General features: G+C 45.5%; 1 protein-coding gene across 16 annotated transcripts in view; it reads left to right on the top strand.

The window, feature by feature from the left end:
• Positions 1-18,227, top strand: part of BCAS1 (brain enriched myelin associated protein 1) — a 129,928-nt gene that overhangs the window by 34,640 nt on the left and 77,061 nt on the right. For 5 of the 16 annotated variants that reach the window (XM_072944450.1, XM_072944446.1, XM_072944452.1 and 2 more), the window contains exon 2: positions 10,446-10,592. Coding sequence is in view for 10 of the 16 variants with exons in the window: in XM_072944444.1 (XP_072800545.1) it covers positions 10,192-10,263; positions 10,446-10,592 (219 nt within the window). In the remaining 6 variants the exon portion in view is untranslated. Of the gene's footprint in view, positions 1-10,161; positions 10,264-10,445; positions 10,593-18,227 lie in introns of those variants that run through there. The other 11 variants (XM_072944442.1, XM_072944448.1, XM_072944447.1 and 8 more) reach the window with 5 other exon arrangements.

Raw genomic sequence — 18,227 nt, 5'->3', positions numbered from 1 at the left:
TAACTCAAGTGGCAATACAAATATTTTCAATTTCAATTAATAAATGATTAATAGCACACTGGGATAGTGTTTCACACGTTACGGAATGCTTACCAATGGTGATAGAGGAAACAGTGTTTCACATTGTAAATCAAATGTGCTTTAAATGGCGTTACCTCACCAAGTAAGCAAGTGAGGAAGCCATTCCCTGTGCAGCTTTCTTTCAGTTATGAATAACTGCTTCTAATCGTGTCAAGAAGGAAATCTCAGTTTGATGCTGGAATTTCTGTAACATCTTTTAACAGTGAACTAGACTCAGGTATGAATCTTAGGTGACAGAATCTAGCTAGAATGTACTAGAATGTAAGATCTTTCTTTATATTTGTTGCAGGTTTATTTTTTAATGTTACCTTTTAATTCCTTTTATGGTAGTCCTATCCAATTTTCTTTTTAAACACATTAAATAGAATTGCGAGTCAATTGAAAGGAAATATGTGAGTGATAGTGTGGGTGGCATAGGAGGTATGGCAAAAAGCAAAAGTGAATAACTACAGAGTCTGGAAAACCCTGCCGGAGGAGGGAGCAAATACACATTTGGCCATAGGGCTAATGTTTAAATCCACCCAGGAAAACCTTGTGGTTTTTTTTTTCCCTGTGACTGTTTTAATCTGTCCCAGCCGTGTACATTATAGCTCCTAAGAGATGGCTTCCCCCATTTTCTCAGCCCCGGCTCTCTAGAGAGGCCAAGATAACCCAGATGTCTAAACACTGCATGGAGTGAGATGGGAAATCGCCTTCTCCCGAGCGAGGGAAGGAAAAACACTCACCAAGCTCAGCTTAAACTTTCCACCTAAACGCAACAGGAAGCTGGATGGACACTCACCAACTCAAGTGTCTCCAGGTTCAGAGAGAGCCATGGTACACACATTGGTATAAACTCTCCATCTAAAAAGAGTTTGATGCCTAGCCATTTTCTCAGAGTTTTTTTTTTTAATAGCTATGTATTGGATGAAAAAGTCATATCTGCTTTTTCAAACACACTTTGTGTATTATATATATGCAGCTATATTTACATAATATATAATATGTTATATGTCATAGTAAATGCATTGCATCAAATATATAGCATATTAAATCACATTAAATGTGTATCATAGGCAAAAATATATGTCATCTCACTTTCTCAAGGATACTTACACATTTTCATGGAGACAGTGGAATCTCCTGCTCTTCTTTTGATAGAAACTTGTGCATAAGAAACAGTTCATGATTCTTTTCAATTGACCCTAAGAAAAATGGCGGCACAAAGGTGAGGGTAAATGACAAATGATGCTGGGAGAGAGAGGGAGGGAGAGAGGTGGGGTTGGGGAAGGGTGGTGGGGAGAGAAGTGGGCACCAAGGTGAACTGGAACTTGAACAAGGAGCTTGTCTCTTTAAAAGGTGCAGCCAATACCCAGCACCTGTCCACAGCGATGAGAAAATATTTCCAGGCGCTCTCGAGTTAGAGCGGGGGATTTTCATATGAGGTTCCCTGATTATTGCATCAGTTCCTGCTTTTAACAAAAACACTCTTTTGTCTAACATCAGGGAAGAGCGATCACTAAGATCGCAGCCCTCAGGCCACGTGTTCCTGCCTCTGCCGTGGCTGAGCAATGGACACTGTAGGGAGGCTGAGTCCAGGCAGATAAAAGTACTGGTGTCAAGAGTCAATCGCTTTGACAGTTGACAAAGAATAAAGACACATGTTCAGTAAACATGCGACAAGGTTTTCAACCTCATGGTCATCAAGGGGGAAAAATTACAAGATGGAATACTGATGAGAAATCATCTTTTATTTTTCCACTAAGCAAATACAAAATAAATTTCTAACTGCTAATGCCCAGTGTTACCTGGATTCAAAGAATCCGTCCCTCTTACACATTCATTCGTCCATCTGTCCATCTCTGGAAATGCAGAATATAGTCATGATTGATGGAGACCTGGTCCCTGGCCTCGCGAAAGGCCATTTATTTCAGAGGAACCTGGCCATGTGTATCAAATGCCTTTAAAACATGACTACCCTTTGATCCCATGCTCAGCATCTGGGAAATGCTTCTAAGAGAAAAATCTAGGAAATGGCTTCAGTAATAGTGCTGTGAGAGTGTCCTTCTCTGCCGTGTGTATAATAGCAGCATCTGTCAAACACCTAAAGGTACAGCACGGCCAGTGGTTAATTTATCTGGGGCACAGCCATTCAGAGAAACTCCCAACCCTATTTTAAATGACACGTTCGGCAGAATATACAATGATGCTAAAAAAAAGGTCTTAGCTTCAAAATAGTATTTCAAAATGAGTAATGCAAGTGTGATATTAATATGGAAGGAGAGAAATACCAAAAAAGAAGAATGCTCAGTAATAGGATTATAGGCTGTCATTTCTTTATCTGTTTGCTCCCTACATATTCTATAATAAGCACCTATTCCTTCTGTAATGGGGGGGGGGGGGGAGGAACAGCTTTTGAAGCATTGTTCTCTAGAAAACTTTCAAACCATTAAAAATTATTGAGGACCCCCAAATGCTTTTATTTATGGGGATTAGAGCTACTGAAGTTGATCACATTAGAAATTAAAACTAAAAGTTTTCAAAGTATTTATTTATAAATTCATTTTTAAATCATAATAAGAAACTCATTCCATGTGAATGGAAATAACATTTTTGTGAGAAACAACTCCTTTTCCAATGGTTTCCAACAAAACTATTTAGTTTGTTCTAAAACAGGAACCAAAAGGCAAAAATAATTGGTATGGTTTTACATTTTTGCAAATATTTTAAATTTCTGCCTTAAGAGAAGACAACTGAATTCTCTTGTCTGCACTACATTTAATACGTTTCCAGATGTTGTTTTGGTTAAAGTGTATGAAGAAAACCCAGTCTCCCCACAGTTCTGTAGTTGGAAAAGGGAGAAGTATTTTATTTTAACAGCCTTTTCAAATAATTGTGGTAGTGTACTATGATACTACACCAAAACTTGACAAGTGAGTTTTTCTTAAGGTTAACGTGAAATCTGCAACCATGTAATGAAATTTTATTCTCTCTGTACCTGTGAGAGGATGAGCAAGAGAAAGGCAGATAGCATCTTAGCCACATTATGAAGACTGTAGGACCTCACGGACCACCTGATAGGGTCAGAGACGTCCACAGGTTCCTGGACCACACTCCGAGAATCACTGTCTTAAGTTATCCACAAGGAAGCGCGTAGCTTTCGGGCGGCAGCCTAGGAGAGTTGGAGTCACTTTTTTTGTTGTTTGTTTGCATTTGTTTGAATAACCTTTTGAATTATTTATTCTACTTTTCCTCGTGTGCATTTCAATTTAAAAAATCAACTTTCCTGAGGTCATTAGCGTAGACTGATTCCATGGGAAGAAGACAGATGGAGATTTGCCCGTCTGGAGTTTATGGGGGTGTGTCTTCGTAAACCAGTCCTGTGGGGGCATGAAAGGGGCAGGACTGGGCGCAGGGAGAAGGTGGACACTGTCTCACAGTCTCACCAAGGCCTCAGGCCTCCTGACAGGGAGCTCTGGAGCTGAGCCCACCTTTCAGGGCTGTCCGCACTGAAGCAAGGTGACCAGGTCTTCATGTCAACCTGTCATCAGATGCTGACTGCCCAGGGAAGGTGCGTGACCTGCAGCAGGGCAAGTTCCAGAGAGAAGAGCTATGCACAGCCAATCCTCCCAAAGGCGGGGGACGAGCACTCGGTCCTGGAGGGAGCCCTGGGTGGGCACCGCAGCATCTGGGGCACTGCAGCCATGTGGCTAGTCAATGCCAGAGCTGGGGTTAGAAACCCCATCCCCCTATCTGACTCCACAGCCTCTGTAAGCGACCCTCAGAACACTTTCTTCAGGCTTTATCCAGCCATCCAGTGTGGGTGACCACCACGTCGGACCAGTCCTAAGTTAACAGCATGAGAACGGGTGGGATCCACGCATCAGCCTGTCCCAAGTGAGGGCAGCCGGCTCTGGGCTCTCTGCTCCTCCCGCGCTGAGAATCTGATCCACTTGTCGTTTGCAAATGTGATGAGCGGGTCCACGTGTGATTCACCCTGGGCTCTTGTGGGACATATTCTGGGAAAGTGGAGGACTTTCCCTGGAGGTTCACACACTTTCCCCTCAGTAATGGGATTAAGCTCACTGACCAAGAAGGGGAAAGGAAACTGTAGAAGCTATGCCTTCAAATCATTTTGAATCCGAAGGGTTAATATCAATAAGGTGAAATAATTGACATAGAAGTATCCACGCCCATCATCTTAGACTGAAGACTGAGGGGCACCCAGCTATGGGGCTACAAATGCATCTTACACCCACACGGCCGTAGTGGATACAGTAATTGCCTGTGAGTCCCTGACGCAGAACCCTTTTCTCTCTTCTGGAAGCCTCCACATAAAGAAGTCTCCAGTTGGCGTGTCTGTCTCGTAGCTCATGCTTGCTCTAACGCAGAGCGGGAGAACTGAGGTGGTTTTCTGACCCTACTGCTCAGGAAAACTCCATCCATTTTCCTGAAGGAAGGAAAAGAAAACAAAGCCAACCCTCGCCTGGCCTCGGGTCTGCATTTTCTGCCTCTTATTTCATTCACTGTGAGAAGGAAAACCCCATGAGGATTCACATGTTGAGGGGAAATTATTAGCACCTCATAATACCATTATTTCCAACTCTATTTGCAGAAGGATTTACAGATGCTTCTAATTTAAAACAGCTTTCTGACTGAGGTCTCTGAAGCAGAGCCCATTGATAACAGTGCAATATTTGGACAGTTTTATTTTACCGTATGTTCACGGTAATGCAGGCGTGGAACAAGCGAGAAAATGGCAGAAAATAGAGCTCTCTCCTCCAGCCACCGCCAAGAACAGGGCTCAGCAGGAAGCCACCGATTCTAATGATGAGGAGAAAGAACTCAGTGACTAAAATTGTGGGACTCCAGCGTGGTGTTTGACTTCCAGCCAGTCCGTGTGGATTTCTGTGCCTTGTCCGTGGCCCCTCCAAGGCTGTGGTTCCGCCCATGGCCTTCATGTCCCTGTAGGTTCTGAGGAAGCAGGGGATGCGGACACCACCACAAAGCTGGTGTTGGAGCCTCGTCTGCGAAATCAGGTGGGTTAGGCTGAGTCAGCCCCCTGACCCTGTCCACGCTCTAAATCTGGTCCTCAGATCAAGACCAGGATCCTTAAAGTCAAGATCTCCTTTCTCATCAGTGCTGTCATAGAAAAGCTAACATAGTCCCTTTCTTTCCAAACCCAGAACCATACTTTGTGCCAGGTTCTCGGTGAAATATTTTCTCTGAATCATCTCATTTAATTCCCACAACAGCTCTATGACTTGGGTGCTGCCAGGACTCCCATTTTACAGATGAGAAAACTGAAGCACAGAAAGGGCAAGCCACCTGCTCAAGGTCACACAGCTGATCAGCTGCTGAAGCCAAGATTCTTTTTCAAACTCCAGAGCTTGGATTTCTAATCAAGGTTGGGCCCTGGGTTTAGCCTTTTACTGGCTCCAGTGTCAATTCATGGTTTGATTTGGAGCAAGACATTTGTCTTCTCTGAATCTCTGTTTCCTCCTTACCCAAGTAGACACTTCTAATGTCCTAGGATTATACTAAGGAACACATTGGATACTGTACAAGAAAGTGATCTGAAAAATGACGTAAAAACAAACGAAAAGACAGTGAGCATATTAGATTTTCTGTCTCAGCTGAAGCAGGGTGGGTATGCATGACCACGCTGTGATGTCTGAGTCATGCCCTCCTCTGGCTCAGTGACCAAAACCACGGCTGAAATTGGCTCAGGGTCCATGAGAGGCCTGCCTGTAGGAGGAAGGAAAGGCCTGGAAAAGGTGCAGAGAGACTTCAGATTCCAGCTTTCCGATGACTCTCGGGCACAGGGACGAGCTCCAGGCCAGATTCCAGGAAGGCAGTTTGATTACAGGAGCTGACAACTCCACAAGTTTGTCAATATTTGAAGAGGGGTGGAGATCGTCAAGAAAGAAGATTAAGGGGAGGACCAGGCGGGAGACATGATGGTGAACACCACGTAAAGTATGCACGGCCGGGGGCAGCGCCTGCTGTGTGGACAGTGAGAAGTGAGTTCTTCCACCAAGAAGTCTGTATTTCTGAGGACTCTCTGCTACTTGACTCAATACTCTGTGGTTGGTGGGGAGGGATGGATTAGGAGTTTGGGATTAACAGATACACGCTACTGTATATCAAACAGGTGAACAATAGGGACCTACTTATAGCACGGGGAACTAAATTCGATATCTTGTAATAACCTATAATGGAAAGGAATCTGAAAAAGAAATATATGTATATGTATATATAACGGAATCACTTTGCTAAACACCTGAAACATTGCAAAGCAAGTATACTTCAATTAAAAAAATACTCTGTGGTCACCATCTTGAAATTCTTAACAATTTTATCTGTTTTTTTTTTTTGACAATTTTATCCTAGTGAAATCTGATGGGAGTACCTGTTAGAACAGTCAGACTAGGGCACTGATGACGTCAAATGCTGGTGAGCATGTGGAGCCATGGAAGCTCTCGTACATTGCTGGTGGGAGTGCAGAAGGTGATGGCCACTTTGTAAGAGTTTGGCAGTGTCTTATAGAACTAAGCATACTTTTACCATATGATTCAGCATGTGCATTCCTCGGTATTTACCCAAAGGAATTAAAGACTTAAGTCCACACAGACACCTGGACATGGATATTTATAGCAAGCAGATTTATCTATAATTGCTCCAACTTGGAAGTAACCCAGATGTCCTTCAGTAGATAAATGGATAAATAAACAGGTATATCCGGACAGTGGAATATTACTCAGCGCTAACAAGAGATGAGGTAGCAATTCATGAAAAGACATGGAGGAAACTTAATGCCAGTGAAGTACCACTTGAGTGAAACTTAAATTCTTAAGGGAAAGAAGCCAGTCTGAAAAGGCTACAAACTGTATGATCCCAGCTATATGACATGGAAAAGGCAAAACTATGGAGAATTAAAGTGTTACTGGTTTCCAGGGGCTTGGAGGAAGGATGGATGACTAGGCAGAGCACAGAAGATCTGTAGGACAGGGACATTGTTCTGTAGATACTACAGTGGCAGATACATGTCATCATACATTTGTCCAAACTCATAGAATGTATAACATTGAGAGTGATCTGATGCACCCCGATGTCCGTAGCTGCACTATGTACAACAGCCCAGACATGGAAACAACCTAAACGTACATCGACAGAGGACTGGATAAAGAAGCTGTGGCCTATTTATACAATGGAATACTACTCAGCCATAAAAATAATAAAATACTGCCATTTGCAGTAACATGGATGGACCTAGAGATCGTCATTCTGGTGAATGAAGCCATTCTAAGTGAAGTAAGCCAGAAAGAGAAGGAAAAATACCATAGGATATCACTCATATGTGGAATCTAAAAAAAAGAAAGACAAACTTATTTACAAAACAGAAACAGACTCACAGACAGAGAAAACAAACTTATGGTTACCAGCTAGGGAAGGGAGGGTGGGAAGGGATAAATTGGGAGTTCGAGATTTGCAGATACTAACTACTCTATATAAAATAGATAAACAACAAGTTTATACTGTATAGCACAGGGAACTATATTCAATATCTTGTAGTAACTTATGATGAAAAAGAATATGAAAACGAATATATGTATGTTCCTATATGACTGAAGCATTGAGCTGTACACCAGAAATTGACACACACTGTAAACTGACTGTAATTCAATAAAAATACATATATTAAAACACACACAAAACAAACAAACAAAAAGAGTGATCATTAATCAAAACTATGGATTTGGGGTAATGTGATGGGTCCACATAGGTTCATTGATCATAACAAATGTACCACCCTGGTGGGGGATGTTGATCATGCGGGAGGCCATGCATGTGTGGGACCAGGTGGTATATGGCGGAGCCCCTTACCTTCCTCTCAATTTTGCTGGGAACCTAAAAAAAAAGTTTTAAAAAAAATCTGATGAGAAAGGAAGCATGTACGTGAGCTGAGGAAGTACGTGCAATACACAGGCCCACTGTTCGTTGCTGCACTCACACAGCATCATGGTACCCGGCGGGCAGAGGGCTGCAGTGGACACTGATGGGTGGGGTATTCAGTGAGCCTCAGGTGGGGTACCAGATAAGCATGTTACATCTATAGCTGAGTTTGTAGCCACACTGGTGGACCTGAGAAGCCACAGTTTCCATTCAAATCAGAAATTGTCTCAGATGCAGAAGGAAGGTAATGCATTCTAAGAAACTTGAACAACAGAAGAACCCTGTTGTACCCTTTCTTACTCATGTTACCTCCCTGTGAGAACCAATGACTTAGAAAAGGAAAGACGGAGCAGCCAGGAGCTTCTCTGCCTTTTGAACCTTCCTTCCTCGTCGGTGCACTGGAAGTGGAGCGTGTCGCGGGGATGTGTGTGTCTAGAAGCGAAATCAAAGCAACCGAGTCTGTGTGGCTTACTCGGTTTTACTAAAAAAGAAATAGGACCTGTGTGATTTGGGGGATTCTGCATGTGAGCTCCTTGCGTGTAAAATCGGGATTGCACAGTAGAAAAATGAATGGCAGGATTCAAGCTAATAATTTAAAATGTTCATTTTTCTTTACTTAGAGTGACTTAGAATAGCAAATAAAATGTATAACAAGTGGAGAGAGATCGCGGAAGAGAGGAAGACGCTCTATTTTAGGACCTCTAACCGGACTCGTGCCTGCTTTTAGAACGAGGGGCTGTGCATTTCCCTTTTGCACTGGGTCCTGCCAATCACGCAGCCCAGCCCAGCCGACGTTTCTACTCAGTTGACACTGGAGGAGAGTCCATGACATGCCACACACGCCGCCAAGTGCCGGAATGATATTCCTTCATGGCAGCCCTAAGCCTCGTGTGTCTCATTTGTAAAATGGGTGCAAAATTCCTAATCACGGTGTGGATGCAACTGAGATGGATGGGGGTGAAGTGCTTTGCAAAGAGTAAAATGCAGGCAAAGGGCTGTCTGGTTCGTTCTGCAGGATCAGGGATACGAAAACGAGCACGACAGAAACACAAACGCGCTAGCAGCCCGGAGGGGCGTCAGAGATGGAGGCGGGGGTGGGCAGAGGCTCCCGCTCCACAGCTGGTCAGGATCCCAGTCTGAGCGCTGGGCCGAGCCCAAGCCCTTGGCCATCCAGGCCAGATCGCCTCTGCACTTGTGCTGGCTCTGCATGTGCGCCTGGCAGCTGCTTAGCAATTGGGTTTATTACATTCCAGACTTAAAGGTTCAGCGCCGAGCTGGAATCGAGTTTATAGACCTAATTATGGTGCATCCAATTGTAAATGCAGCATTTATTTAAGGAGTATTTTTGTCCCTTACATGTGGCTTTCTGGAAGGGGTCTCCTCTAGCTCTCCCTGTTTCTCTCTCTTAGCAACCTCAGCTCTTGTTTCATAATGAGGCTCCTGCCCTGTGATTCTCCGTTTGTTTGTAGGACTCTGTGTTTATAATGAGCCCAGGTAGGGTGGGGACAGGGCCTCTTTTCCTCACTTCTCTAAATCCAGGCCTATGTATAGCCTGGTACTTAACGAGTATCTGTGATGGGCGTGTGGATGCACATATTAATGAATAAAGCCACAATAATTGCTGGTTTGTATTTGTCTTGAATGTTTTCTCAAGAACAATGAATAATACAATTTATCATGTTTCCCTTTTTGCATTAGCTATTAGGAAGCCCGAAGCCACATCTGTGAAGCCTTTATAACAAGTTCATAAATCAACATGCACATTTATTTGTGGTCCTGGTCCCATTCGATGTACCCACTCTTATTTTTCTATCTTCTTTTGTTTTCTTTTTTATTTATGTTTGCATATGTCTTTCTAAGACACCTTAATAAATATCCTCACTGGAATTAAATCAATTCAATAGCCTGTCTTTAATTTCTACCCTGCAGAGGAAAAGAATGCTCTTTCCAGTGCCGTGCTCTGTCTCCAGAGCAATAAGCCACCCTTCAGTTACCTGCTTTCCAGTATCCAAAGCCTTTGGGGCATGAAGCTTGCATGACTAGGGGTGGGGCAGGGGTGAGATGCTATTTCCTTCCGATTAGGTGGTGGTGGTTAGGTGGTGTTCCGGAAAAAATGAAGGTGAAAGGCAGACAGAACTGCAGAACCTTACAGAACATGTTTTCCCGGCCCCGCCCATGACCCCTGGTCACTGGGGAAGGGGATTAGCTGCCCAGGTCTGCTCGAGTGGCTGTGGTGGGTGGATGAAGGTAAGCAGACAGGATGCTTGCAGTGCCAGGGAGGCATTAGCACAAGAGAAGCCAGGTACCTGGTTTTTACTGGAGAGGTGAGGACGGCTCCTGAATCCAGGAAGAAAACCTGCTTCTACAGGGCTGTCAGGGGAGAGGAGGGCCCCACCCAGACTTGTGTTTGCCCTGCTCTGTGTATTCAGGTTCCAGACGAGGAAGCAAAGGGCAGGGAGCCGCGCTCAGTTGGCATCCTGGCACTGCGCAGCCCAGCTGGAGACACGGCACTCCGAGCAGAAGCAGCTCCAGGTGAATCCGGGGGCCTGAAGACACTCCCACCGGGGGTTCAACAGGTAACTGCTTCCAGATCCTTTAAGCATGGCTTGAGGGTTTGTTGTTTGTGGCAGGCAGTGAAATGTGTAAGCCAGGGGACAGAGAGGGCTGAGTCTGACTCCGGCTCTGCCGGTGATTCACTGCAGCGTTGGTCAAACGAGAGCCTCAGTTTCACTATCTGTGAAATGGACCCAAAGATAGCCTTACCTACAAGGGTCACACAAGGATTAAATGACGGTGCTGGCCGTCTCAGTGACAAAGCACCAGAAGTAGCTCCTATTTGCACGGAACAACTGAGTGTCATTTTGAGTGTAAAACTTGGGGAAAAGTCATCATTTGGAGGGGTGTGCTATGCAATTTGGAGACCACCATCAGGACAAGAAGCGCCGCCCCTCCCTGAGTATAGTCAGCTTTGTGTCTAGGGGCATTGTCTAGGAAGTAATGGAGACAAGGGGAAGGACTCTGAGAGTGCCTTTTGTGAGTCTGGCTCTTTGCAGAAATTGTCTTACTTAACATTCAAGATGACTCCTTGAGGGAGGATTCAGATGCCAGCAACAAGGCTCTAGAATTTGCATTGCCTTGAGAAACGGGGATTCCTGCCTTCAAGAATCACGTGTTAAGAGGATAGGGGTGGTCCAGAGCCTGACTGAATTACTGTCAGATGCCTTGGCTGCACAATGGGGTGGCTGGGTGCCCCAAGGCTGATGACTTGACTCTCTGGGCCTCAGTTTCCTCATCTGTAAAGTGGGCATCATAATTGTACTGAGATCAAAGTGACATCCAGTAGGGCTGAGGGGACTGATGCACGGGAATGCCTGTGTGCTTAATAGATTTTAGCTGCTATTTTTGTTGTTATCATCATCTCCGGGTGATAGTTAGGAAAATGAGGCTGGTGGGGGAGGGTTGGGGGGTGAGAGGGACTCCTTCCAGATCTCATAGAAAGGAAGTTGTGGGACTGGGATCCCGTCCAGGCCAGGACGTCACTGAGATGAGTGAGACAGTGACCTCGGGCGCAGAATTTAAGAGACACAAAGAAGCTTAGTCAGCAAGATAAATTATATTTTCAGGTGCTATTTTAAGATTTTTAAAATGAAGGCCAAAACATCCACCATGAACACAATAACGTGCTCATTAAAGATCAGCTCAGACCCGGCATTAATTTTGGTTATTTAAAATTATTGTGTTAAAATATATTACTTCCCTTGAAGGCTGAGTTTTCCGGTGCCCCCTTAAATTTGGCACCAGGGGACACCTGGCTCCACCCTCATCGCCCCTGCTGGGATTGCACTGCCTTGAAGCAGGGGTGTAGAGATCCATGCTCTCCCTAAATAAAAACCAAGAGAGAGGCGGGCTAACGTAGTTTTCAGTTTAAGGGGTCCCAAATCAAGATGGAATTTTTTTCCAAAGGGTTCTGAAATTTGGGGAGATTGTCTTTTGGGGGAAAAGGCAGGTGCTTCAGGAGAGCGATGGGCTGGGAAGAGCCCCTCCCGGCTGGTTTCCAATGACAGGGAATGCAGAGAGGGTTGGGAGAGAGGCTGCAAGAGGCCCAGGGGAGTCAGCGCCGCCACCCCACGCAGGCTCACCTGTGCTGCTGGCGTGTTAAATGTTTGTTGAGTGTCATGGTGTCCCCAGCTTCTATTGCTGCCCAGAGCTGGGCCAGGATTCGAGTGCCTGAGGCATGTGAAAGCAGGTACCGCCTTAGCTCTGCCTCTCCAAGGCTTTCCTTCTGATCAGGGTTACTTTACTCTCCTGCATCCATTTAATCACCAGGTGTGAATTGAGGGCTCGCCCTGTGCAAGCAGGAGAAGGAGTTTACTAGGGAGGAGGGGTGGCACCACCTAGCCTCAGTTTTTTCATCTATGCAGTGGGGGAGTCATGGGCTGCCATAAGGGAGAACGGAGACAGTGGAAGTAAGGTGCCTGGCCCCAGGGTGAAGCAAGCCAGGCATCTTCAGAGGGAAGCGTGGGGAGGCCCATTCTGCGCCTGCCCAACCAGGAGAGGGAGGCCTCCCTGCATTTTGCACCCGGATGCCTCTCCTGCCTTCTGTTACCTCGGGCCCTGCCAGGCGCACAGTAAGCCTGCAGTTGCTGCTACCTGCTAGCCTTATTAGCTTAACGATGTTCAGTACAACACTCAGGATACGATAGTGAGCTCTAACCCTTCGGGGAACAGCAATCCATAAAATGGATGCAAAGACAATTCAGGGTTCCGGTAGCAAGACGTGGGTTACCAAATGTTCCTAAAACACTCAGCACGACTTTGATAGAGAAGCCCCTTCCCCTGGGCCCTCACAGACCCAGACCAGGGAACAGAGCACAGGGCTTGGGGGCACAGCGAGGGATGGGTTTCAGTCGTCATGTGCCCCCTTGTGCAGGAGGCAGCAGGCACGGCTGCACAGAGCGGCCCACGGGGAGACGCAGGGCCCCGGGACCCGGCAGAGCAGGTCTGTTCTCTTTCCTCGTGTTGACCTTGCCTTGGGAGCTGGGGGCAGAGGGCTCGTTCTGCTGGGCGTGCCTAGGTTATAGTCCAGGTAGGAACACAGGCAAAAACCTAGTAAACACTCATGAACAAACTCACAGTGAGGCTGAGTTGTAAATGAAGCAAACATGGGGCTGAGACAGAAAATATCAGGGTGTCAGGACATGGCCACGGTATCATTCAACCTTCCATAAGGGAGCCAGAAACCACACCTGGCCGTGCGGGCACCGCCCTCAGTGGGGCGCGAAGGGGCCACAGTTTGCCGACAACATTCCATTGCATTGATCAAAGGTGTTTCTGTTTATTCAGTGACTAATTCTGTCACCATTCCACCCTTCGGGGACCTCCTCCTTCCATTCAGCAGTCATTTAGCTGCCAGCTGGCGAGGCAGCTGCAGAAATGCTCTTTCTCCAGGGCACCTTGTAACATGCTTGGTGTTTGATCTGTTCCCAGAGGAGGGCGTACTGTTAACCTGCAACGAAAATGAGGTGACGGGGGAGGGTATAGCTCAGTAGTAGAGCTCATGCCTAGCGTGCACAAGGTCCTGGGTTCAAGCCCTAGTACCTCCATTAAATGAATAGATGGATAAACCTAATTACCTCTCCCCCCAAAAAAGTTAATTTAAAAAAATTAAAATATTAAATGAGGTGACATAGGAGGTGGTGGGAGGGGTGGGGGGGATAAGAGTGGTGTTTAAAGGTACAAACTTGCAATGAGTAGTAAATAAGCCAGATAGCGTCACCTCATATAATGCTTATAGACAATTCTATTGTACTAACTGTGTAAGGCATAACTTGCTACATTGGCAATCATATTACAATATGTAAATGGATCAAAGCAACGCCTGTTACACCTTAAACTTATGCAGTGTCACATGTTAAAGTTATTCAATAAAAAATTTTAAATTAATGAATTGACTTATTAAATCAAATGGGGCCACATGAACACCAGTCACATTTTCTCATCTGACTACTGCCGAGCCCTTGGGCAAAATCTTTACAAAGATTACAGATGATTTTTCAACTCTTTATTCCTCACTTTATATCTGGCTACCTTCCTTGACTAGTTATGATTTTAATTTCTCACACTGCAAAGACAGACACGCAATCAATATTTTATATTCTATGTTATATTACGTTATATACAAATACTTAACAAACCACAGAATAACTTCTATGGCAGAGGAGACAGTAAAGGTAAGAAAGTATAAAGCTAAGAGTTTGAGCTCTGGAGCCAGGATGCCGAGGGTTAAGTCCTGAGGCCCCCACTTACTAGCAGATGATCTGTATTAGTCAGCTCAGGCTGCTGTAACAAAAACATGCCATGGGCTGGGAGGCTGCAACAGGAGATATTTATTTTCTCATGGTTCTGGGAGCGGGGAAGTCCAAGACCAAGCTCCTAACCAATTCTGGTTTTGATGAAAGTTCTCTTCCTGGCTTGCAGTCCTCACCCCTCTGTTCTTCCTCTGTGTCCTCACTTGGTAGAGAGAGAAGGAAAGCAAGTTCCTGGGTGTCTCCTCCTATAAGGATGCTAATTCTGTGAGGTTAGGGCCCCACCCATATGACTTCCTTTAATCTTACCTACTTCCTAACAAGTCGTGTCTCTAAATACAGTCTCTCTGGGTTTGGAGGGGGCCATAGCTCGGCCCACAGCGTGCTCCTGGGCTAGGAGCTTAGGCTCCCTGGGCTCAGTGCTGCATCTGTAAAATGGGGACCATGAGAATACCCGAGGGGGAGGGTATAGCTCAGTAGCAGAGCGCATGCTTAGCATGCACAAGGGCCTGGGTTCAATCCCCAGTCCTTCTGCTTAAACTAAAATAAAATAAATTAAAAAGAATACCTGCCTCATAAGGTTCTTGGGAGGCTGTAATGTGATAGGATATAAAAAAGCATTTAGAGCAACGCCCAGTACCAAGAAGACCCTGTAGAAATATTAGGTATTATCATGGTTAAAGAATGGCATGTTTAATTTACCACTTGTAATAGCTAATCTTTGCTCCTCCACTGCTCTGCACCAGCCACTTGGCTAAACACTGCCTGGACTCTTTCTTTTCACCTTCATGGGAGACTGGGAGGGTAGACTTGATGGTCCTTTCTCCGCCCCAGCCTTTACAGACCAGGAGCTGAGGCTTCTGCACACAGCTGGTGTGAGCCAGGACACCTGCCCAGGTGGGAGGGTTTTCTCTGTGTCACCACCATGGACTGGTTCTCTACCCATGCTTCAGAAATGTGGGCAACACTGGCCATCAGCGCAAGAAAACAGTCCCTAAGTCCAGGGTCCCTCAGCGTCCACAGTAATGACATCGGGGCCAGATCATTCTCTGCTGTGGGGCTATCCTGTGCACTGTAGGGTGCTTATCAGCGTCTCTGGTCTCTGCCCACGGGATGCCAGTAGCAGCCCCCACCCTGAGTCACGGCCATCATAAATGCCATTTCCAAATGTCCCCTGGGGATACCACCCTTGAATTACTGTAAGGAGCAAAGAGAAGCATATTTCTGAAGAGAACATTTTCATGTAATAATGTGACTCATCAAGAAATGGGACAAGATCTAAAATATGAAATATAAATATATAGTTCTGAATAACTGGAACCAAACATCCCAGCGTCTTGATATGCAGGTTGACAAAACAGAGGGTCCCGAAAGGAGTGCTTTGAAAGGGCTGGGAGTGTTTTCAGATGCTTGAGGCTGACTGTGATTTGTGGGCTTTGAAGACCGAGGTCCTGCCCCATCTGAGGGTCTAGAGCCTGGGTCTGTGTCTCAGGGTGGCCGGCGTCCTGGAGAGACCCCGGCCCGGAGATGCTCACTGCTCCAGAATATACAAAACCGCGCCTCCCAGCCTCAGCTGTCATGGAAGTCACCTAGAGATCTTGAAAATATTCCAGTCCCCAGGCCCCACCCCGGAGAATCTGATGGAATCAGTCTGGCTGGGGCCTGGGCACCGGGATCTAATTCTCCACTGGTGGTTCTGGTGTGTAACCCAATTTGAAGACTGGCCTCAAGGACATGGCTGGGAAGTGAAGAAATAAAGGGATTTTCTCAGGCGGATGACCCCCAGCCAAAAACTTACCCTGACACTAGGCCTTCAGACACGAGTCCAATTTCAAAAACAAAACCGCTCTGTTGTCTGGAGGCTTGTGTTTAATGTCAGATAAGGTCATAAAAACAAAACAGCTAAAACCGCTGGTTCATTAAAAAAGGGCATTTTGGCATCACCTTTAAACTTATTTTTTTTTAAAATAAGACCTAGCTCTTTCAAAGAATGTTTTTCTTGAAAAACTTATCATCTGATTTATGTTTCTCCTTTATTGGAGACTAGAGAAAACTTCATCACAGACAGGGATTATGGTCTGGACCACTTGGAGCCTCAGTTTTGCCATCTGTTAAGTGGGAATAAAAAGAGTCCTTGCCTCACAGAGTCCCTGACCCGGCTTCCGGGGTGATCACACATCCTGGCTTGCCCGGGACTTTACCAGCTTAACAGGAAAGTCCTGCATCCCAGAATGCATCACGCCCAGGATGACCTGGACACATGCTGCCACCACGGTGTTTCCCATGCATGCCTGATCCTGAGACTCACCTGTGTGCATCTGCTAAAAATACAGACCCAAGGCCCCGTGTTTGGTTTGACGACAGTGAGAATCCGAAGTGCTGCCAAGTTCTTGAGTCGATTGTATCAGGCGCTTCGTGGGAGACTGACGGAAAATGCCCATGCAGATCATGACGGTCCTTCTGAGCACCTGCAGGATACTCACTGTGTGCCACATCCTGCTTGGGGCACCTTCCCTGTATGAACTCCTTTGACTCTCACAACAACCTGTTCAGTGGCTCTGATTGTCCCCATTTTACAGAAGAGGAAACTGAGGCCCAGGGAGGCTCAGCAACTTGCCAGGGGTCACTCATTCAGTTTGTGGCCGAGCGGGGAATTCCAGCTCGGTGCTCTGTCTCCAGAGCCCACATTCTTGTCCTGTCTGCCACCCCACTCTCTTCCTAGATTTCTCAGCACTGGGCTGGCACAGGGGGCACCCTGCATACAAGTCAGATTTGATCACTATCTTTGTCTTATTAGTTGTTCCATCTTGGGGGCATTAGAGGAAGGACTTGCCACTCTCTTGCCAACTTTTGACAGAAGGTTTAATTGCTAAACGTAAAAGCATTCCCTTGGACTCACCCCCCCCCCAAGACATTTGACCTCACCCTGTAGGCTGAATACTTTCATTTCTGCCAATACTGATGTTGACCAATAGGTGGCAGTAACCATTTGTTTCTGACACAGAAATCTGGCTCATCACAAAACTTGAAGAAAGGGCAGGAGCAATTTCACAACACGTATGTTATAACTGCTGGTGGAAAGCAATTATTATCTGAATCCAAGTTGTCCCTGCAAGACGCATGCAAATGGATTTTCCTTCTTTCAGTCCATTTGGCCTCGAATTTGCCAAGGGGCTTCTTAAAACATGCAATGTTCCGGATAAAGGAATTCGAACTCTGTGGGCTGGAAAAGTTTCTCTCTTGCCTGCACACGTGACACCTCTCCCAGTCCAAGGATTTTTCATAGCCTCAAATATTTGTATTGAAAGTAGCCCCCAGAAAAATTGTGCTGAACACTGGAATTTGACACAACATTGTAAAATGATTATAAATCAATAAAAAAAAAAGAAAGTAGCCCCCAAATTGGATTAAATGTAAATTGAATAATAGGAACTTTAAAAATCTGTAAACCCCATTGGTAAATAATTTTTAATTTTATAAGAAGTTGGATTTAGCTGGAGGCATCTTCCAGTGTGTATACATTTTTGCGAGTGGCCTTGGGCGAGGCATTTAACCTACGATTCTCAGTTTTCTCATCTGTAAAATTGGAATGGTGATGTCTTGTTGATTTGCTGTAAGGAATAAATCAGCTTACTGCAAGTAAAGCTTAAAGAACAGTTTCTCACCAAGTTTGTTGTTAATATTATTTTATTTTATGGTTATTAGAGTTGTTGTGGTCATTATTTTTATACACATAGGTTCAAATCCTGGTCAGTCTTCCTTTGGGCATCACTTAATCTCTCAGCTGCTTCAGTCTCCTTATTTGCAAAATGGGTATATGTTATCTGGGGTGATCTTAGGCAGGATGGATAAACTTCCTGGGAAGGGCCAGACAGTAAATAGCTCAGGCTCTGAAGGCCATCTGGT

Source organism: Vicugna pacos, chromosome 19 (assembly GCF_048564905.1).
Source record: "Vicugna pacos chromosome 19, VicPac4, whole genome shotgun sequence".
In the NCBI taxonomy this organism is placed as follows: domain Eukaryota; kingdom Metazoa; phylum Chordata; class Mammalia; order Artiodactyla; family Camelidae; genus Vicugna; species Vicugna pacos.
The sequence above is the reverse complement of the archived record's forward strand: the minus strand, read 5'-3'. Positions and strand labels throughout refer to the sequence as shown.